Below are 23,491 nucleotides of genomic sequence, written 5' to 3' on the forward strand. Positions count from 1 at the left end.
TTAATGCTTTGAGTGTGTGCCTTAAATCTGTGCAACTGGCTTATTCTGGGAACTGAGACCTATTTCATTTCTCAGGGAATGACGGTTCTGCTACCAATACCCTTTAAGAGTTAGACCATTAGGGTTTTTGTTGTTGTTTGAGACTAAATAACAAATGAAGAAAACACATGTTCAACTGTAACACACTAGAAATATATTTATTTTCACTGGTGACAACAAAGGCCACCAGCGGTAAGAATGAACTGCTAAATTCTTTGCATTTCCCCAAGTATGGATCTAATCTACCACACATGCATTTCTTGAAACTAGTTCTTTGCTCGTAAGAATTATTCTCCTAAAAATATCCACCCATCAAAAAGAAGGGTGACAATATTCTCAGAATTCTTATTCCTGTTACGTCAATAAGCAATACGGGAAAGAGATTCAAAGGCCAAAGAGAATTGGCACTGGTGAAGGTTGAACTTACAAATGCAGTGGGCTACAGGATCTGTGCTCTACTGGGCTAAGCAATAAAGTCCAACGAGTAATGACTAAAGATAAACAATGTGCAGGGAAGCTCGCCGGGAAAAGTTAACACTGCCAAGTACTGGAATAGTCTATTGAGGGCTATAGGTATGTTTTCTTGAGAGAATAAGGTCTGGAGTGCGCAGTTCGGGGCAAAATTTGTACCTGAAGAGACAACAGAAAGTCTCACGAGCCCAGGCACATGTGACTGTAACTCACACGGACGTTTGTTTTTCTTTTTCCTTTTTATTTTCAGGGAAGCAACAGAAACTCAAAAACAACAAATTGGTCCTTTGTCCTCTGAATGTCAAAGCACATAGGCAGTGTTACCTCCCTTCCTGCTGATGCATCCAGGATGCCTTGCAGAGACAGATCATATTCTGTATTTGCAACAAAAGTAGACGCTCAGCATCTGGTGGGAGGTATCTGAATGGGAAGCAGAATCTGCTAATGTTTTAAATCAGGATGAAGGCTGAGGATTTCAGGACTTACTTTTTCATAGAAAGAACTGTGTGTATCAGTTCTCCTTTTGATGACTGGGATTTTGAGGCGCTTCCTGTGGACTGTGGTCATTGTGACATCATGGAAGGAGCACTGGCCTCACCACATATTTTCTGTCCACTTCACTTTCTCGTTTGTAAAGCGGGACTAAGATGCCCTGCCTGCCCCTCAGGGTTGCTACAACAATCAAATGAGCTAGACAGTGAGCTCTTTCCCAGGTACCCGTAAGTGTGGGTATGATGTGGTCCCAAGGATTTGTTCTCTCAGTCGCTGAAATCCCTTTAACCCTCACAAGAACTCTTAGAAGTTGTTATACCCATTATATAGATAAGGAAACAGAGGCTTAGAGGAAAAAGTTGCCCAAGATCACACACTAGTAAGTAACAGGGCAAGGATGAGAACTGGGGTCTGATTTCAAAACATTCTGGAACCATTGTATATGCCGTTTTCCACTTTTCCTTAAAACAATTCCCTGCTTCTTTCATTGGCTTGTGTTCCAGCTGACCGCTCCAGTGGGTTTGAATAATTATAAGTCAATTCTTAGTTAGGGAAACAATCCTTAATTATCACTGGGGGAACAGAAGGCTGCATCTTCCAGGAATTTGGCAGACCCCAGCAGGAGGCAACCACAGGCCTTTGGCAAAAGATCGCTTTTCAACAACATTGTCAATTTCAGTGACCCCTGACCTTCCACCTGCAGGTCCCTGAACAGCTGCTGTGCTGTGGGAAGCAGTGGCAGTCTGTCTTCCTTTAAAAGGCAAATGCATACCCCCCCTCTCCGCCCCCTGCTGGGATCCCACCTGGGATTTCAGCCCCAGAGCTGGGGGTCATCTCCCACATCCAGAATTTAAGAGGGGGAAAAAAAGGCAGGGAGTACAGCTTTGACAACTGACCTGAACTCTCCCTTTTAATATAAGCCAGGTTTAACATATGTCATTCTGTAAATCCGGGAGTCCAATTTGAGGCTTGTAATTTGCTGTTCCTCCAAGTGAGGTGGAGCCTTGCCAAGCACATCAAGGTAACCGGTGGAAGATATAATTTGCCCACTGTGAACCCGAGTTTCAGTTCCCTATTGTAATTTTTATTTGTGTTGAGGTTTTGCGGTTTTAAAAAAGTCAGCTAGATTTATTTTAAAATTAAGGCGAACCAACATCAAAGGCAGTCAGAGGAGGATGTTTAGGTATTATGAAGAAACCCTGTGTAATCTTTATAGCCGTGTTCTCTTTTCCAGGGTACGTATCAGTAAATGGTTTGGGACCTTTCACGGCCAACTTGCTATGTTTCTCTGACCTCAACCTACCCCCACGGGTGAAAATCCCTTTTCAATGGGGTTTAGAAGCCCCCTCTCTCCTCCTCAGCCACTTAATCTAATCCTGTTTGTAACTCGACGTGCTGCGTGGAGAATAAGAAACTCAGGCTGACGTCCTTTCCTACCACACAAGCTCCTGAGATACAAGTCTGATTCAGATACGAGGAACCCTTTCAGGCAAAACGTGGGACCATTTGGTTCATGAGCCTTTTGCTTGGTAAAAGAGAAGAGACTTTATATTGGAAGTTTCTCGTAAGAAGAATGGCAGGTGATAGCTGAAGAGTTTGTTTTTTAATGCTACAGGATTTTTTCAACCCAGTATATTTATATACTTATATACTTATATATTTTATATACTTATATAAAATATGTCTGTTTACTGGCTTATGTAGGAAACTCATGCTTCCTCTGTTCTAGGCACTGTTAAGTGATAGAGGTAAGTAGGTACATAGGATATAGATATATAAATACAGTCAGGCAGACAGATAAAGTTGTTCCTCCAAAGAGCTTTTTAAGAGAGGTGTTTTTATCCCCATTTACAGGGGAGCAAATTGAGCCACACCAGCTTCTCTCTCTGTACAAGTCTGTCTCTTTAAAGGGGAGTTGATTTTACACTTCTGAGCATCAGTTGTACAGTGTCTTCTGTGCTCGGTGTTATCTTGGCTTTTGAGTTGTTGGAGGTCTGCAGGTTAACCAGCATCCATGCAGAACATGAGGTTCGTGTTTCGTTCCAAGAAGGCCAGTGGTACCAAAGCAGCATTCTCAACTCTCAAAAGAGGGGTTCTGCAAATCCACTGGCAGACGAAAATGTAAATGACAGGTGGCATTTATACAGCTCAGTGTGCCTGGAAATGGCCCAGGCCACAAAAGTGGGCTTGCATGACTGATGGTTTCTCTGGTCTTATAGTATAAATAATGCCACAAAGTCACCTTCAGTCATCATTATGCACAATCTTCCACTGATAGGATCCTCCCAGAACAGGTAGAGATGGTAGTCAGATTTTTCAGTCAACATCGACTGTTGCTTTTTCTGTGAGATTGGCTATTTGTGAAAGTGTGGTTCATGTGAAAAGCAATCTTGGAGGTAGGAAGCAGCCCTCGCTCCACTTTTTTTTCATTTCATTAAAGGAAATGGGCTTTGGAATTGAGTCCTGGTTCTTTACCTGCTAACTTTGTTGATCTGAAGAAATTATTTAACTTTGCTAAACCTCAGTTTTCTCAGCTGTGAAATGGGAATGATAAACGTATTTCCAGAAGAGCTGAGATAATTAAAGGAGTTAATGTACATAAAACAGCACAGTACTGGACACAGGCTAAGTTTTAGTATCAAACTGCTTCTACACGCTTCATAAAATCTAAGGAGAAGGTTCAAGTTCATTAGAGTGTGATGGAGAGGTCAAATATACACAAATAATAGTGTGAGAATTGCTGTAGCATAGATATATTCTTTGGGAATATGAGGTGGCGGCATCTACTGGTTGCGGGAGTCGGGTAAAACTTCAAAGGGAAGGTGATATATTTTGTGGGTCCCCAGTGGAAAGTATGGGGTGCCACTGAGATTTCTGCAATACATTATAGAATGCTTGAACTGACCTGCCCTAGAAAACTGGGACCCACTTCTTTGTAGTTAACAAAAATTATGCCTTGCATCTCTACTGATTTATCTATAAAATGAACAACTTCATTGGTAAGCATGTATATTGCAGAGTATACTTGGTTATAATTCCAGTAGATCCAATTAAATTAACGGTATCTATCTATATACAAGGTTAGGAATGAGAAAAACTCATACAGGCTAGATATACAGGGGTGGGCAAAGGAGATTTACAGTTGTGAGTACATATTATTAATTAATTATCATATTATTTCCATACAAACAACTATAAACCTACTTTTGCCCACCCCATATAATTAATAATCTACAAAACACCCTAGTAAATCCAAGAGAGAGAAAATGTGTTGAAATTATGATTCATCATTCCACATATTTGTGAACACATTTAATAGCCTAATTAGCAATAAAATTTTATGAGTTAACATCACCATGAGAACATTCCCTTCTACACTACCAAGTTTTATCTGTAGATTTGTAATATTACCATAATCATTTTGTGTTTCCACACATTTTGTTCAGTGAACCCAAATGAACTTCCACTAATTAGATTTTTAGCTGCCAGTCTCGGTTTTATAAGTTTGAATCCATATACCTTCAGAGGATGTGTGCTGCTTGGGGTGGTGAAGACTTCAGATCTTCCTAAGTTCACAGAGACAAAACACTTGGGAGAGGAAAATACTTTAGCAGAGTCTCAATTATCTTTCCTAAATGATAATTTCACAACCTTTAACTTGATATATTTCTCTAAGAAACTAAAAAAATACATAATAAGACTCTTTTCTGGATATTTTCAGAACTCCTAGTTATAACTATGCACCAAATATGGATAAACACTGGATTATGCAGTACACGGGGCCCATGCTGCCCATCCACATGGAGTTTACAAACGTTCTACACCGCAAAAGGCTTCAGACTTTGATGTCAGTGGATGACTCTGTGGAAAGGGTAAGCACATGAACTTGCCTCACAGGTTTTGATCCAACTTCCCATTCTTGTCCATCCTGTTTTGTTGTTGTTGTTGTTTTGTTTAGGGGTTTTTTTTGAGAGAGAAGTGAGAAAGAAAACTTATCAGCCCCCCCTTATCTTATGCTCCCTCTGTTACCTCTCCAGGCTTGGTTCTATGAAGCCAGTAGCAGAGAGGAGATAAAAATCAAAACAAATTAAGGGTTACACCCACAAATACCTTCAGGAATTAAGCAAATAATGTAAATAACTAAAGCAGGTCCAGTATAAGGCAATAGGGAGTGGTGAGGATTGTGGTGAACTTGAAATTAAGTGTTCCATCTAAAGCAAAGAGCAGCTACTCAGAGCCAACTAATTTTTGCCATGTAGAAATGTGAATCCAGTATTGTCAAGTCTTCTGACTTTTGAAAAGAAGCCAGAAATGCAAAAATTTTATTTGAAATTTCATGAATTTTAAAACATAGCATAAACCAAGCAAGAACTGCCTAAAGGCTAGTTCTAGCTGGATTAGGCTCAGAAGCAGCCTGTTTTTAACCCTTGATACTAGCTGTAATAAGACTGATATTAAAATTTGCTTTAACAACGAATTTTTCAAAGTAAAACCTATAAGTTTGGTGGTGCAGGTTGCTTTCTGGGTGTGGTTTTTTTCTTTCCAATAGGTGAACAAAGACTTTTAAGTAGCATGGGCCCGATTCAGAAATGTTACTTTTCAACTGTATTATTGGACTTTTTTCCTCCAGGATTGTAGGCAACAAGAAAATGTGGTTAACGTTTGCATTTGTAGGTCTTATTAAAACAACTCTTGCCTTTTAAAAATAATGAGAAAAAGATTTAGGGGGAATCATTGCAATGCTGTTGCAGTCTCAAGCCATCACAATTACTTCTGACTTGTCCCTGTTCTGTGTTTCAGCTGTATAACATGCTGGTGGAAACGGGGGAGCTGGAGAACACGTATATCATTTACACCGCTGACCACGGTTACCATATTGGGCAGTTCGGACTGGTCAAGGGGAAATCCATGCCATATGATTTTGATATCCGTGTGCCTTTCTTTATTCGTGGGCCAAGTGTAGAGCCTGGATCAATGTATGTATTTCTCTGTTTGCAATGTTCAGCTGTCGTGGCTCATGTGCATCTGAGATAATTCGATTACCAATCTCAGTGTCTGGTTTCCTTTCATCCAAAACAAAAAAGGGTGTATGTAGGTTGGTAATTTAGAAGACGAAAATCTACACCTCCCCCCCACCGTCGCCACATGTTAATTTAACTTAAATATACTATTTAAAGTGAAAGGAAAAATAGCTGGATCGATGATTAGTTCTCTCAAATTGACCAGAAGCCATGTCATGTGGGCCTGTGTACACAGATACGTGATATGATCATTAGTAACATCACCCTTACTTTCTTTGAATCAGAGATACACTGTCTTTTTAAAAAACATTAAGTGCCATCCATCCTCTTAGTATTTTTATTATTACTATAAAAGAATTTTTTAATTAAATTTTTAAAAGCATAATTTTTTTCAAAGAAAAGAAGCCTAAAGGACTAGAGCTGTATTCCTATTCCTGTCACCTTAGACAAGCCACTGCACCTCATTGTGTCTCTCTTTTCCCATCATAAAATGGGTTTCACGTGCCCTGCCAATCACAATAGGATGTTATGTATAAAATGAGAACGTGTGCATGAAACAATTGTGGAAAGAGTGAAAGAAAAGAGTGCAAGTAGAATTCAAAAGCTGGAAGGGCCCTTACAGAGCATGTAGCCTGGACCCCTGATTTAATAATGAAGAAACTCAACAGACAGCATCGGTGCCTCTCAGAGTCCCTGATCCTGGAACTAGCAGTGTTGGGGCCCAGAACCTAGATATCTGAATCTCATCCATGTGCTGGACTCCACCACCTCTTGGGGAGAAGGTGATGGCAGTAAGAAGGGTTTCTAGGAATAATATTATTATGTCTCTTCAGATCATTGGAAACGCCTTAGGAATTGTCAAATCTAATCTTTATGTTTGAAAGTCTAGGAGGCATGGATTGGATTCAACTGTAAAAACCTTGTGCCTTTCCTTAGAAGTTGATTATTTTTTTATTAAATTTATTGGGGTGACATTGGTTAATAAGATTATATAGGTTTCAAGTGTAGATTTCTATAATACATGATCTGTCTCTTGCATTCAATCCAATATAGAAGTTGATTTTAAAGCCTTAGTTTAACAGAGAAGTTATGGGCTATTGGGTTTTAGAAGAAAGTATGCATCCTACAAAAACCAATATCAGGCCACGATTTGTGTGACAGTGTAGCCAGAGCTCAGGGGACTGGGAATCTCTCCGGTCACCCTTGAAATAGCCAGTGCTGACCACTTAGCCTCCCTGACCAAATGCAGCTCCCATCTCTAGGAGACCAGGTGAAAGGGGAGAGGCTCTGAAGGCCAATGCAATAAGTCATGGTGTGGAGAAAACCACCCTACTTGCCACCCTCCACTGGTGTTGAGTCTGGAGCATAACCATCTGTCCTGTTGCAGAGTCCCGCAGATCGTTCTAAACATTGACCTGGCCCCTACAATCCTGGACATCGCTGGGCTCGACCCACCTCCTGATGTGGATGGCAAGTCTGTCCTCAAACTTCTGGACCTGGAAAAGCCAGGGAACAGGTGTGTCAATTTTGTTTCCTACAGCCACCCCCAAAAGCACACTGGCTCCCAGAGCCAGCCAGCAGCTGAAGGAGGTAGAAGCCAAATAGCTTTCTTTGCCCACATGGATCACGCCGAGCTGAGAATTTCTTGGTTGTTTGTATATAGCTTATTGATGGAGACACAGTCATGGTCTGCGGGAAGTGAGAGGTGTTCCTTTAAATAAACTGTTAACACAGATCCGTTTGGAAAGACGTCCAGATGCCAACTGTAAATATTATTATTTTGCTTGCAGGTTTCGAACAAACAAAAAGGCCAAAATTTGGCGTGATACATTCCTCGTGGAAAGAGGGTAATTATTGGTTCCTGGGGTGCTTCTGGGAACCAGTCCTAGTGGGTAGCTCTCCCTGCTGGGTATTTTTCCCCTTATTTTGGTTTATTAAGCCCACAGATTTCATAAGTTTAGTATCAAAATTGAATGGTTTGTTAGTCATTCTTTGCTGGCCAGCATCATATGATTGTTGCATCAGAATTGTAAAGAATAAATTCTCATAAGATGGGACCAAAGCCTCTCCATGGCTGCTGCTTTCTCAGCTTTGGTTCCTAATTGGACCAGTCAATGGACTTTCTTAACCATCCTTCCCAAGTCCTACCTGGCACTTTTCCTGACGTGCCATTCTTAGTTTTAAATACACAAACACTTGAGATTGTGATTATTTCCATAGTTGCTTCTGGATTTCCCCTTTAGATTTATAATGCTCAATGTCTTTGTTTTTCTCCATATACCCATTGAGAGAAAGCATTTCTATAATTGCTTCTTAACAAAAAATGTTGAGCCTGCTATGAAGCTAAACATATATGTCCAACGTTTTGAAATTAATGCTTTGAGATGAAATGATTCCTCCTACCCTGACCTTTCATCTTCATAGTACCCATCTCGTCACAAGGGACTCATAAAATGTTGAACTCCTGTGGTCAGAGCCTTAGCATCTATTTCTTGCTGTTTGAAGACTGTGGAGTTATGTGACAGGGAAGAGAAAGAGAACAGGCAGGTCGTAGGGAGGGTAACTCAGATCACTTCTCACATAAGAAGCTTTTCCCTTTCTGTGAAAGGAAATTTCTACGTAAGAAAGAAGAATCCAACAAGAACATTCAACAGTCAAATCATTTGCCCAAATACGAGAGGGTCAAAGAACTGTGCCAGCAGGCCAGGTACCAGACAGCCTGTGAACAACCTGGGCAGGTGAGTGACTCAGCTTTTCTTCACCAGCACACATGTGCTTCTCCATTTCTAATTTAAAAGATTTTCAACATATAATGTACATTTACATATAAACAAACTTGTCATAGCAGTCATGGAGTGCTCACAGTGACACCTCTCCCCTGACTGAGTATTGTCTAACTGGCCCAAGCGGGGCCTCCTCATCACTGCTTGGGCTTCCTCCAGTTAAAAGAGATGGTGCTCTAGGAGAGAGTTCTAGCTATCCACCCAATTAGCCAGCCCCCATTCAAGATACCAGACACATGAAGTGGTAGCCCAGTTAGAAAGATCAGAGACTTGTTCCATCTGAGGACAAATCACCCTCGCTGGGGCTCTTTTTAACTGGTCATCAAGATGGGTTTGAAAAGGTGCTTAGTCAAGTTCATGGGTAGATGTTGAGCCCCAACAGACGTGATGGGGTCTTCCTATGTTGGACTAAAGTGAGACGTCATCTAACTCAGAGAGGGGGCCAAACTCTGTGACCTCAAATATGTCATTAGAATGAGCCATCTTCATTAATAAAAATATTAGTATAGAATTCAGGGCTACCCAGAGCACCGACTGTATCAATAAGAACTAAAGAAATATCAGGCGATGAATTAACACAGACCTGTTTTCAAGGAAAGTGAAAACATACGAACACAATCTATTTTAAGCACTCTTGATTAAAGTCTCTGCTAGCTCAGAGAAATGCCATGTCACAATGAGAGGAACTGAACTTCTGCCTAAGACACTCACTGCAACTTAGACCAAAATCAGAGGAAAGAGAAAAATAACTAACACTTATTGAGCATTTGTCTTACGTGAGGCACTGTGCAACAGGGTTTTCTGTGCACTAGCTCGATTTAATCTTCAGCTCTGCGGAGTGAGGCAGGCATTGGCCTCACCATTTTACCAACAGGCAGCTGGTGAGTGGCAGAGGCAGAATCCAAATGAGTTGCCTCATTCAAAAACTCAGGCCACGTGCTGCCCTCCAAGGTAAGTTACATTAACGAGGTGAGGAGGGTGCAAATCTTCCATAAATCCCTTTTTAAAAAACCTCTCTGACCTCTAGCTACCCACACAATTAGCCAGCACCAGTTCAAGGTATCAGACACATGAAACAAGGAGCCCAGTTGTTAGTAAGACGGCCTCATTCATTGCACTCTTTTTATTTATACGGTACCCAGCTTATTGAAGAGACTTTCATAATAAACAACTTGATCTTCCTGCTCTCTGTATTTCCTCGTGCCTTTTGTGCACAGGGATTCCTTGGAAACAGAAAAGGGTGAGTGCAGGGCTGTTGAAGGAAGGGATAACACCAGGCCTTCGCGGTATTCTAGTAAGTCTTAATTTTCAAGTGTTTAGTGGAGAAGCTTAGACCTATTCATTATATTTTAATTTGAAGTCCTCAAACCCGTCTTATGGAAGCTCTAAGTATTATTATGACTGAAACTTCGGCATTGTTTTGTAGCTCTAGGATGACTTCTGTGAGCCAGCCTCAATGGGCTAATTTACTTCTATTCGGTAGCTGGACATGTTTGGTGTTAAATATATCTCGTGCAAATGGGTGACCCTGTGACTATTTTAGCCAAGTGGCCAGCACTGTTGCCATTTGAGAATAAGGTACACAGCCTACCTTTCAGGATACAGTTTTGCAAACCTCTCCGTAGGGCTTGTGCTGAAATTTGAATATATGCTCTAAAGGACGAATGGAGCATTAACGCGTTCCTGATACCTTGACCCAAGCTCTTCACACATGCGCTGGGTGCTATGCTAAAAACTTCACTTTGCTCCTTCATATTTTTCTAAGCTTGTTTTGCCTCCATGAGATGCCTCGATATCTGGCTGCCGGGAATTTTCCTCTGCTGCTTCATTTCTGTGTTAAGCAGTTTGCATTTAGATTCTGTCACATGAATATATGAGCACTTTAGCAGTGACCTCTTTTAGAAGGGCCTGAAGTCATGGAATAAGAAATTCGACTATGCCCCCGAAGGTGATATCTTTAAGAGTCAGAACTTCAAGAAAAAGTGGAGCGTCCTCAAGGCGATCGTTGAACCTGTAGGTCATACCTGACATAGCTTAGTTGTGTTCTATGGAATCTTGATATTTTGGCCTTTTTTCTCCCCTCTCCTGGCTACTTTGAAGATTACTTTTTTAGTTACAATATCACTGACCTTTAAAAAGGGAAGAAAAAGGTTCAGAATAATGAGATTGTATTGTTCAGGATCAAGGCGACAGTGAAGGCTAGAACTAACTTGCTTGGAATCTCGTCTCTTGACACTGATTTCACACCTGGGCTGTGCCCTGCGTCTCTTCATTTAACTGAGGGTAACTGCCTTCATTCAAAGGCAACATAATCTTTTCTTTGATTTGACCCTCCATGGGGTGTAGAGGAAAAATCAGTAATATTAACCCCGTTCTCTTTACTCTTAATCCCCGAAGAGATAATGTGTGCCCTCACCCACTCCCCTCAGAGCCTGGTCGCCTAAGAATCGTGTGGTAGGATCAATGTGGATGCATGAAGTAAAGTAAATTTTAAAAAGACAAATATTGAAATCACAAGGTTTGGGTTAGAATATTGGCATTGACTGTTTTTTAGTGGTGCGTTCTTGGACCAGACACTTCATTTCTCCTGAGCCTCAGGTTTTCTATCTCTAAAATGAAGAAAATTAATCTGTCTTAGGAGATAAAGTCTTATCATACGTGTACAGGGCTGGATGAACTGTAAAGCAGTGTGCGAATGGTGAGTGGTGGGTTGTGCCAGGCCGTCTTACCTGTCGTCTTCATTCCTAGGAAACCAGCAGGGAATGGAAACGGGCTGGAATCCCAGACATTTGGCATCCCTTCTCCACTGTGTGAGCAGAACAGCCAGCAGGGACTAAATGAGACAGTGTGGACATGTGTGCACATTACTTCTATGTTTCTGAATTAATATGAGGCCAAGTGTGAATTCCCAGCACTCTCTCAGCTGGAATTACACCCTTAGCACATCTATGTACAGACACTCTACACACACATTACACACACACACACACACACACACTTGCAAATCTCAACTTCTGTCTGAGAAGACTGGCTCAACAGAGAACATAGACCTGTAATGCTCCATTCTGGCTGCACATCAGAATCACGTGGGGAACTTTTGAAAATATTGATGCACAACCTCAACCCAGCCAGACCAATCAGATCACAAGGTCCAGAAGTGAGGCCAAGGCATCAGCATTTTTCAAAAGGGTTAAGAACCACAGGCCCCGAATTAAAGAATGCCAGAGGTGCAGGGGCCTTAGAAATCTTCTAGTTAAAGACCTAAGCTACAAACCCAAAGTCAGAACCTATGCCTGTTCACTCCATGTTCCATCTTTTCTTCCTCAGAACATGCAAAAATGTAAGATAGTAGATGTTCCCTTGGAAATTATAAATGGCATTTGCCTGGCTAAAGGGATGGGTATAGGGCCCACTCCCAGCATCTAAGACAGTGGTTCTCAACCATGCGTCAGAATCACAAGGCACCTTTGGAAACGCTGCTCTTCAAGTCCTACGCCGGACAACTTAAATCAGAACCTCTGCGGATGGGACCAGGCATCGGTGGTGGTTGTTTCTGGTTTTGTTTTTGTTGTTCAAGCTCCTGAGTGATTCCTAGGAGCAGCCAAGATTGACAATCATTCATGTAGAGTAAGCGTCATTTTTCCTTTTTCTTCTAGGTATTGACTCTTTAATTGGAGTAAAAAAAAAAAATCCCCTACCCATTCAGTTCTGAAGTACATTTTACATATGTCCTGTCACTTAAGAGGAAAACTTGTTTTGTTTTCATACAGCGAATGCCATGTCCTCTTGGGGAGTTGTCGAGTGCCAGCATCTTTGCGATGCAGTTCGCTTGTCTATCCTTGTGTTAATATAAAATCAAAGATTTGTAAACTTCTGAAAGGATCCCAGCATCAAGCAAAGAAATAAGAATGTAGCTTGTTGAGTGTAAGCTGGTTTAGCTCCAGTATTAATGTTCTCAACCAAAAATTATCCCTCAGACCTTCTGTGACCAGCTGCAGAGCAGAGATGAAAAGAAGTTTACCAGCAAGATCTGGCTAGAATTGTTAGTTTGACAGAAATTTACGGCCTATTTCCAGAAACTCGCTGAGTGCTGGTTAAAATCCCAGCGTGGCTCCCAGACATTTCCCCGGGTTCTCCTGATTCCGGAGGGCCCGGTCGGGAGGACTGAGCCCCAGTGCCATCCCCTGGCTGAACTCTTGTCTGCACCCAGCCCAGTGTGGACAGCTCAGCTTCTAAACCCTGGCTCCTCCCCTCCTCAACCTGCACCAAACAGTCCTGTGTCTACTTAGATGGTTCGGCTTCTGTGCATTTTCCAAAATCCAAACCGCAGCGTTAAACATCAAACCATATGTAATGATGCTCCCAACAAGTCAGAGACAAACGTAAGGACACGCACTACTGCTAAACCCCATCCTGCGGCCCCACCTTATTTGATTTATGCTACTGTATCTTGTCTCCCACGACTCCCTAACAGCCTGCTCGGTCAGGTTTCCCCCCTTCCTGACTCTTAAATACAGCTTTCTCACTCTGCCTTCCAAATGCTGGCCCCTCGAGTGAGTCCCTTCAACCAAGGCCCCTCAACCTGACGCCTCATGCTCTGTCCCTAACCTTTCTCCTTTGTGATTGGTGCCCTGGTCAAAGTGCCTTAGGATTGCATGGGATCCACCACTTTCTTGGTATGTGACATGAGCAAGTTACTTAACCTAACTCTGCCTCAGTTTCTTTATCTGTAAAATGGGCATAATAATAGTACCTTCCTCAGAGGACTGCTGCAAAGGTTAGATCTGTTAAATATATTAGACATCTGGAACAGTATCTGGCATATTGCAAACACTCAACCAATGCTGGCTATCTAATATTGGCCAAGGTCAATTTACCTATTTTACTTTTCCCTGAACTGCAAAAATCACCCTTCTTCCAACAGTCCAACACTGACTTTTACAAATAATTATCCAGACTACGACATAGAGGAAGAAACGTTCTCTCTTCTGCTTCTCCTTCCTTTCCACTTTTCCTCCCCATCCTTTCTCAGAGGAAACAGAAGAGAAATCGCCTTGGAGCGAGTGACTCTATTTCATATTTGTGAAAATATTTGACAATGGGCGGAGCTAAGTATCAGTTTGAACAAGGACATTTATATGGTCTTCTTACATTCCCCAGTGTTGAGATAAGAATTCTAAACACATGTCCACATGCAGGTAGCTGCTTTTCATGCTGTTGGTACTGGCCTGAAGGGTAATCGAGTTATCAGAAGATTGCTGTATGGTTGTGACATTTGAGAGAACATGATTTTACCTGCATTATGACCAAATTCACATAATAGGACTTATAACAATGGAGAAATAATCTGCATCTGTGTGTGTGTGTGTGTGTGTGTGTGTGTGTGTGTGAAATTCACCTTTCATTGCAGGTGTACCTCAGAAAAACTTATAGCTTATTTTTTTGTTTCTTACTCATGAAAATGGGCATGAGGTGGTATAAATAAGACTATAGAACATTCTTAAGCAAGCTGAGAAATACATGCAATTCAAAATGCAGAAACTACAATGATTACCTAGAGGTCATTCTGGAAGGAAAATAACCAGAGTTCTGTCATCACCTAATATTTTACATGGACCATTTACACCTGAAAACTATTCTATAAAATAGATATTAGGTCCATTTTAAATATGAAGACACTGAAACTCAGGTGGGGAAGCAACTTGATCAAAGTCACTCATCTCAAAAAGTGACAAATATGATTTCAAACTGAGATCCATGTGGTTCAAAGCCCCAGTCTCTCTCCACTAAATGATAATTACTATATTATACAGAGTTTACACCCAGGAAACATTAGCTTACCCAGGGATTGAATGACTATTTTTTAATTGGTTTCTTTTTTTAGAGAGAGAAAAAGGGAGAGGGAGGGCACATCGAATTTGTTGTTCCACTTATTTATGCATTCATTGGTTGATTCTTATATGTGCCCTGACCTGGGATCAAACCCAAAACCTTGGCATATCGAGAAGATGATCTGACCAACTGAGCTACCTGGCCAGGGCCTGGATAACCATCTTTAAAGTTCAATTAATTATATTAGTACTGCTATTATATTAGTACTGTATTCATATAGGGCATCTTTTCCTCAGAACTCTGAAAACACTCAATATTTCTCACAACATATCCTTGAGGCCAGGAGTGGCAAGTATTATTTTACCAGATGTGGAATCTAGAAGAACAAATAGATTCTGCAGTTTGCTCAAAGCCATAAAGTTAGCAGCTAAAGAAAATTAAAATTGAGGTCTTCAGATTCCTAACCTAATACTTATCTCCATTAAAAATGGCTACCTCTCATCAAGTTTATATTAGGTCACATTCTTTGAATAATAAACTGTGTAACTGTGGGGGTGTGTAATAATAATAGCAACTCCTGTGTTGAGTACCTACCCTGTGCTGATTCTTCCTGTATGTTATCACTAGTGCCTGTGACCCTGCAAAAGCTTAGATTGTCTTGCTGACTTGCTCAAAGCGATAGAGCAACGTGATAAAGCTGGTATTCAAATCCAGGCTCTGCTAGCTTGAAAGTCCAGATTTTTCTACTAAGCCAAATCCATACAGGTGTAAAATGCCATTCCCAAGTCCCAGACAGAATATAGATGATAGTCACTACTCCAATAAATTATATTCCTAGTCCAGTAAATGAATTGTTGCAGCACATTAGGTTGTTGTGAAGATTAAATGAATAAATTTGTATAAAGTGCTCTAGACCAGTATCCAGCATCAAGTAAAGAGCTCAATAGCTAATGATAATAATGATGGTGCTGATGATGTTGTTAAATTAAATTATTTGAAAGGCATTTGACATATTTCTCATTACATTCAATTCCACCATACTAGCTGCACACAGGAATCCTTGTACCAAAATAGCCAGCCTTCTCTTCTCCATCAGGTGTTATTTCCTTACAGGTATATATATGTAATCAATTAAAAATGCTAAGACATAATTACTAAATAGAGGGATTCAATCCCAAATTCCAGTGTAGTTGGAAAGGCTAAAATAGTGATAATTTAAGAAATTATTTAAATAATTTAATCTAGCACCTTACCCACAGTAGATGTGTAGATGTATGAATGTGGCTAAATGGTTAAGTCCAAGAGGCAGAGGAAACTGGGGGTGATGTTTTCCCTCCGACCAGGGAAAGAATCTTCAGAAGGAGTGAGCGGCCAGAGAAGCTGGAGACAATCGGATTTGGCAATGAACTGACTTACTGATAAACTTCAAGGGCGCAGGCAGAAGCGAGTCAGTGAGACATCTGTACTTCTGCAAGGGCACTTGTTTAACAAAGGCCGTTCCTGAGGCTGCCTCTAAGTCACATTAGCAGGTGCCTCACCTGAGTTCCTGCCTCCATCTGATTCCTAAACCCTTCTGCAGTGCAAAATCGTCTCATTATTTTGACCATTTGAATGACACACGGCCTGAGTTTCAGAGCAGTTCTTTTAAAAATTCTCTTTCTTCGCCTCTCTCTGTAAACGCACTAAGTAAGATGACCACTTTAGCTGAAGCTATTTCAAGCTTTTATTGCTCAGCCATAAAAATTGTCATGATATCGAACACTAAAATGACTGTGGCAAATGTGTGGCAATTACATTTCATTACAATTCCTAGTACTCTTGCCACTAAGAAGATTTTCAAAGCCTCTAGCTAATTTCTCTATCTAATAAGGTCTAGGATTTGTTCAAAGGGTTCATGACATAGAAAGTAATTGGTATCTTTGTCCATGGCTCTTGTTTTATACAAGAATGCGGGTAGGTATATGTATGTATGTAGTGCATGTGGGTACATGGGGACGTGCATGTTTGTACATATAATGCACACATGTATGTGTATTTGACTTTGCATATACATTATCTGCTCCAAGGACAGTTCTAGACCTCAGGTGTAGTTAAATTCAGCTCTTCAGGAAGGAAACAGCCTTTCCTTTCATCTGTATCCCATAGGAAGTCAGCAGGAATTTGGCTAATGCAAAATGCAGGTTGTATTCCAAAAAGCCTAAGTCACTAAAGATTCTGCCTACGCTTTTGTGTTCTACAGGCATCTACTTGTACCCTCAGCTCTTCCAGACCAAAAAAAAAGAAAAGAAAGAGGGGGCAGAATTTTTTCAATGCATTGTGGTTATCAAAGAGGAAGGTTTTCACTGTAGTTGTGTGCGTTAAAAATTAACATTTGTACTAAAGTTGAGCAATATAAATTGGGACCACAAAAATACATAAAGCCATTATTTTTCAAGAATTAAGTTAGCCAGTTTTCTGTCTGACAGAAAGTAGAGTGCTTCATGAACTTCTCTTGGTTGGATTGTGAGCCCCCTGACTGCTTCTTTTGCTGCTGTAGGAGTTAAGTCGTCAACTCTCAGTTTTTGCACGCGTGAGGTAGAGATTACCCAGGTGGACAGATACCTCGTAAACCATTTAGATTTAAGACAGATACAGACACGCACTCAAGCACCACTGACTCCCAAACTTTATGGAGCTATAAAAGGTTACCATTTATTTTGATGACATTTTCACCAGCAAGAATTCTACAAGGCAGATAATAATTTTTTTTAAGGTTTTCTCATTGATTTTTAGAGAGAGAGGAAGGGAGTGGGAGAGAAAGAGAAACATCGATGTGAAAGTGAAACATAGATCAGCTGCCTCCCCCACACCCTCTACTGGGGATGGAGCCCCAAACCCCAATCTGTGCCCTGACCGGGAATCGAACCAGTGACCTCTTGGTGCATAGGTCGACGCTCAACCACTGAGCCACACCTGCTGGGCTCAATATTATTTTGTAGTAGTTTCAGGTGTATGGCATAGTGATTAGACAATCATACCCTTTACAGAGTGTTCCCGTGATATTTCCAGTACCCACTGGGTACCATACATAATTTTTACAATAGTATTGACTATATTTCTTATGCTGTACTTTACTGCAGCAGTCTTCTTTTTCTTTTTTCTTTTTTTTGTTAATCTTTGCAGGAGGCTATGTTTTTTCCATTGATTTTTAGAGAATGGAAGGAAGGGAGGGAGAGAGGGAGGAGAAGAAAGAAACAATGTAAAAGAGACATCAATTGGTCGTCTCCTGCTCTGTGCCCCAGTTGGGGCAAGGGAATCAAACCTGCAACCCAGGTACATTGCCCTTGACCGGGAATCAAACCTGTGACCCTTCAGTGGGCCTGGCTGAGGCTCTAACCCTTGAGCTCACGGGCCAGGGCCCACAGTCTCGATCAAAGACTCAGACCAGAAACCCCAGCGCCTGCTGCCCGCGCCTGTCTCGGGGAGGCTCAGGTGTCTCTTCAGGAGCAGCGGGCTCTGCGGGGTGCGCAGCGCCTGTGGCAGGGTGAGGGAGGGCGCAAAGGAGAACCGGGCACGTCTGGGCTGTGGCCGTGGGCAGCCCTGGGACGGGCTCAGGTTAAACTCATCTCTGTCCTTCTCCGGCTGGCGTTAGAAATTCAGGGGCAGAGAACAAAGCAGCCGCGTTTGCTCTTCCAGAGAAAGGGGGTCTGGGGGAAACAGCCCTGGCAGCTGGGCGCTGTGCTTGCTGAACGAAGGGCTTTTCCGCGCTTCGTTCAAGACTGTTTAGTCTGCATGCTCGGATTTATGTGTCCATTTTGGCCCCGGAGCACGGAGGTAGCTCTGCTCTCCCGTGATTCCGGGGTCACCCGCGCTCGCTGCGAGAGAGGGGGCTGGGAGCGGGCGCGGGCCCCGGGCAGCTCGCCTTCCTCCGCGCGCGCCTTGGCGGGGCCGCCGGCGCTTCTGGAAAGCGAGGCGCGGAGCCTAACGCGAAACACCTGGTTGGCTTTTGCAGAAGTGGCAGTGCATCGAGGACGCGTCGGGCAAGCTGCGGATTCACAAGTGCAAAGGGCCCGGCGACCTGCTCGGCGCGCGGCAGAGCGCGCGGAGCCTGTACCCGCGCGGCTTCCCCAAGGCCCGGGAGTGCCAGTGCGGGGAGGCCGCCGAGCGCGCCGCGCGCGCCCAGAGGAAGAGCCCGCGGCAGCTGCTGCGCGCCCAGGGCGCCCCGAGTAAGGCCCGCGGGCTGCGGGGGAGCCGGGCGGGGCTTTACGGCTAGGAGCCAATCCTCGCTCTGTGTAAAATAAGATACTCTGAGTTTTTGCTTTGTAAACATTTAAGTATAGAATGCAAATATATTCAGTATAAGCACCAGACACCCCACACACACTCCACCCCACACACGAGCTATCAAGGGGTAAAGGTTCAGGTTAGTTTTATTTTACATTAATACTAATGTCCTCATTTTTCTGCCTTAAGTTGCTTTTAAAAAAAGAAAGAAAATCAAGGTGTCAGTGCTTATTCATTTAATAGGAAAAGCATAAATACTATTTTTAAAGGCATGTCTGTTTTAGGACAATATATTTTTTAATTCCTCTCCTTGACTGGCAGAGTCAAACTAGTTTAATTCAGTGTGAAAATCACTGCCTAGTGTTTTCTTTATAAAAAGCCTTATCAGGCAGCTAATGAGATTGCTCTCACCGTAAATATATGAAAACCATCTAGCACCTTCCATAAAAGAATGGGAATCTAGCGCCATTTAGTGGCGTAATGTGAACAGTGACTCGTTTCTGTCTTCATTCCCTTCTGTACTGGTCAGGAAAAAAACAAGAGACACTGAATTCAACTCCGTGTCCAAAATCAGGAAATCAGATCATTCACTACACCAGTAAAAGCCCGTAAAACAGGCTTTTTTTAAAAATCCTGGATTTCACAGATGAACTTTAGGGAATCGTGAGCCCCCTGATATTTTATCCAAATTTTAAAATATATCCTATGTGTATATGCACATTTTTTCTGGATGCTCATAACTTCCAACAAATTCTCAAAGGCGTTCATAAACCCAAAAGCCTGAGAACCATTCGTTTGGGGGACTTTCTTTACTCCCTGAGAGAAAATGCCAGGTTTAGTAATTCCCATGAAGATATCAAATGGGAAACCCACAAGGGACAAGGACCCCGACGCTCTCCCTTAACAGAAACTGACTACCACGTTCAGCTGAGAAGTAGGGGTGGCCTCTCCTCTCCTGGGAAGTCGGGTGTCACTCCCCAAGCATGGTCCATGAAGCACACTGATTTTTCAATACTGAGCACAAACTGAAGAAGTCTGGGGCCCTTTTTCAAGCTGCGTGAAATCTTGTGTATTTGAGAGGCATTTCCTCACCTGTAAACTGCCCTTGGAGCAGGATTCTGCGGAGAGAGAGACACGACCCTGATTCTGCAGCCAGTAGGCTCCCCTCCTTCCTGTTCTAGGAGAGGAAGGCCACGTGTGCATGCGCCACAGAGTCTAAGGGCATCTGGTAAGCAGGGACCAAAGTTTGCACATTAAAGCTCTTACCCAGCACACTGTGAGCCTTGGCAGTGGTCTGTAGCAACCAGACCGCAGGCTGCCTGCCCCTGGCATGACCCTCCACCCACCACGTATGAAGAGTCAGTTGGCTGATGGAAGTATTTTTAATTTTTCTTAGAGTAAGAAAAATTTTTCTTAGAGTAAGCATTTGCCAAATTTAATTTTTCTTAGAGTAAAAGGCAAATGCTCTAGACTCCTGCTATTATTTGTGCAAATAGCAGGAGTCTAGAGCATTTGCCCTTTTGAAAAAGCATCCCAATGTAGTAGGAAGACTTTAGGTTTTAGAATCTGAATTACTTAGAGTCTGAACCTAGCTCCCACACCTACTAGCTGTATAAACTTGTAAAATGTACGTGACCTTCCAAGCTTCCGTTTTCTCATCCATAAAATAAGAACACCAAATTCATCAGCCTATTTGGATAATCTGATGGGTTTTTTTTAATTTAAAGATTTATCATAGTAATACCTGTCTTTCAAGATTAGAGATTACAGATTCAAGATGAATAATACATAGCAAAAGCTTAAAAAATGAGAGTCACCATTATTAATACCATAATGGGGGCTATAGGTTTATTCACACTGCCTTAGCAATTCATGTTGAAACCTCACTGTAGAAGTTCACAGCCTGCTATTAGTGGAAAGGGCCTTAGCGATAACCCCAATCTACGCCCTCACTGGAGGGATGAAGGGCCTGAGGCCCAGAGAAAAGCATGGTGGCCCTCTCACCACCACGCAGTGGCAAAGCCAGGGCCAGAGCCCACCCCTCCCAGCTGGAATTCCAATGGGCTATTCACACCACCATACCGCCCCTCTGTGTACTGTTTGCCCCTTTCCAAAATGCTTATAGCACCAGGTGATCATCTTTTCTCCTCAAGTACATCTGAACACCATATTAACCTATCTTTCCTTATTTCCAGAGTACAAGCCCAGGTTTGTCCACACTCGGCAGACACGATCCTTGTCCGTCGAATTTGAAGGCGAAGTATATGACATAAACCTGGAAGAAGAAGAACTGCAAGTGCTGCAGCCAAGGAACATTGCCAAGCGTCATGACGAAGGCCACAAGGGGCCGGGAGGTCACCAAGCTACGAGCAGTGGCAATGGGGATACCACGCTGACCACCAGCAGCAATGCTGTGGGCCTGCCCACCACCGTCCGAGTGACCCACAAGTAGGGAGGCTTTGTGTGTTCACGAGGGTTGAGTTCAAAGTCATCCCCACATATTACCACTAGTTGGTCCCTTTACAAAAAGTGATGTCACTCAGCAAAATGATAGCCAAGGGCCAGCCTACAAAACGGGGGGTTAAAGAAGCAATGGGGGGCCCAAACAATTGTAGATTTAGACATGTGCCTTGGGTTCAGTTTCACATTAAGGCTGATCAGCTGGGAATTTAGCCAGAGTGACTCTGTCATATCGGAGCTCTGCTGTTAAGCGGTTACCTTTGTAGGCATTTAGGAAACAGCAGGAAACCATTACCAGACTGGTGGTCACTGTGGCTCAGAGCAGTTGCAGTCATGGCCTCAGAAGTGAAACACAGATCAAGGGAGAACTATGGGTCCTGGAGAAGGTCCCAGAGAGATGGCATAGGTGGGGAATGGACGTTAGACGCAGAAACACCTCACCTGTCCAGATCCCGAAGAGCACAGAGGGCCTTGAGAGTCACGGAGACAGGAGCGAGATGGTTCCTCACAGCTTTAATGGACTAGCTTGGTTCTTCATTTCCTTCCAGACGACTTACTCGCTTGACAGAGAAATAATTTCTTTCTGAACTTATTAGCAAACTCTTTGTTTTGTCTTTCATTTCATCACTTTGGGGAGGGGGGATACCATGAGCTCTGCCAAGATGTTTATCTCTGGGACTGGTCCCCAGGTGCCTGTAGTTGCTATAGTTATATACTCAGAGATTTAGACCAGAATTTGTTTCTCTTACGTTATCGATCGACCTCGTATCCCACCAGCTTTCTATCCCTGGGGCTGCTTCTCTGCTTCAGACGTAATGGGGTACTTCAGGCAGGCTCTTTGTAACGAATGAATGGGGTTGAATAACTCCCTTCCAACTGCATTTTGTCACACAAGTTATTTCCATTGTAACTGTGAAAACCTCCTTTTTTTCCCTACAATATTTGATGGGGCTTTCAGATCTGGAGTTATTGCGCGTTTTCTTTTCATGGAGACAGGAACATTGAGAGCTGCCTCGAAAGGTGATCTGAGTGGTGATCACTGTCTGACACCATCCTCTGCCCACACCAGTAGTGGGGAGACATCCCCACTTATCCTGGCCTGTGGCTCAGTTCCAAGCTATGGCTTGTATCCAAATTAAAGATATAGAGGACAATTAAGTTCCCTTTGCTATTTCTAATGTCTTTCTTAGTGTTAGAATATACACCTGTTTCTAATGTTTCTTGTTTGTTATGCAGGTGCTTTATTCTTCCAAACGATACCATCCATTGTGAGAGAGAGCTGTATCAGTCAGCCAGAGCATGGAAGGACCACAAGGCATACATTGATAAAGAGGTGAGCTGTGCCGTGGGCTTGGAAGGGACATTCCCAGTGCCCGCTTGGCTCGCCAGCCCTACTGGTAGGACGTACTGTGTGTACACTTCATTGTTTTATAACTGTGTGAAAAATGGGATGGCAAGGTGTTTCTCGTTCACCAGCGATATAGCCATAGTCCTGACCAAAACCAAAATAGAGTGTGAGGAGAGGATGGGGGCCGACTCAATTTCCTTTTGAAATTTCTGTGAAAAAATAATTCAGTTATAAGAGAGACATCTGTTAATGTTTATGATGAGACATCAGTTGGAATATAGAGGGAAATATATTCTATGCTCAATTTGTTCCCAAATTAATTATCGTCTCAGATGAACAGCTGTAATTATGGTGAAAAGAAAGGTACTTAGCACAGAAAAATCCTTAAAATGTAATTGTTGAATTACATGTTTTCCAGATTGAAGCTTTGCAAGATAAAATTAAGAATTTAAGAGAAGTGAGAGGGCACTTGAAGAGGAGGAAGCCCGAGGAGTGTGTCTGCAGTAAACAGAGGTGAGCATGGGTCCACCCCATAGCCTCCTTTCCAAACTCATTTTTTGCACAGGCTACATTGATTGGCATTAGGCTTGTTTCTCTCATTTACCAATAGAAAGCTTAATCAAATGAATTCCTTATCATATATTTGTAATGACCTAAATTATTTAGGTCAAATTAAATATGTCACAAACCTAAGCAGACAGTTCAAAACAAAACAAAACATTAAAAAGTCCCATTAAACTAAGATAGTTTCAACAGAGTGCCTTCTATTTTGCTTTCTTTTT

At 42.4% G+C, this 23,491-nt stretch overlaps 1 protein-coding gene across 8 annotated transcripts in view; it reads left to right on the forward strand.

Moving 5' to 3' along the window:
• SULF1 (sulfatase 1) overlaps positions 1 to 23,491 on the forward strand; it is a 136,632-nt gene that overhangs the window by 101,899 nt on the left and 11,242 nt on the right. For all 8 annotated transcript variants that reach the window (XM_081117328.1, XM_081117331.1, XM_081117324.1 and 5 more), the window contains 9 exons: positions 4,724 to 4,874; positions 5,803 to 5,978; positions 7,411 to 7,539; positions 7,814 to 7,870; positions 8,632 to 8,761; positions 18,630 to 18,843; positions 21,097 to 21,349; positions 22,598 to 22,694; positions 23,128 to 23,222. In XM_081117328.1, coding sequence (XP_080973454.1) covers positions 4,724 to 4,874; positions 5,803 to 5,978; positions 7,411 to 7,539; positions 7,814 to 7,870; positions 8,632 to 8,761; positions 18,630 to 18,843; positions 21,097 to 21,349; positions 22,598 to 22,694; positions 23,128 to 23,222 — 1,302 coding nt within the window. The remainder of the gene's footprint in view (positions 1 to 4,723; positions 4,875 to 5,802; positions 5,979 to 7,410; positions 7,540 to 7,813; positions 7,871 to 8,631; positions 8,762 to 18,629; positions 18,844 to 21,096; positions 21,350 to 22,597; positions 22,695 to 23,127; positions 23,223 to 23,491) is intronic.

Source organism: Miniopterus schreibersii (assembly GCF_964146895.1).
Source record: "Miniopterus schreibersii genome assembly, chromosome: 17".
NCBI classification, from domain to species: Eukaryota; Metazoa; Chordata; class Mammalia; order Chiroptera; family Miniopteridae; genus Miniopterus; species Miniopterus schreibersii.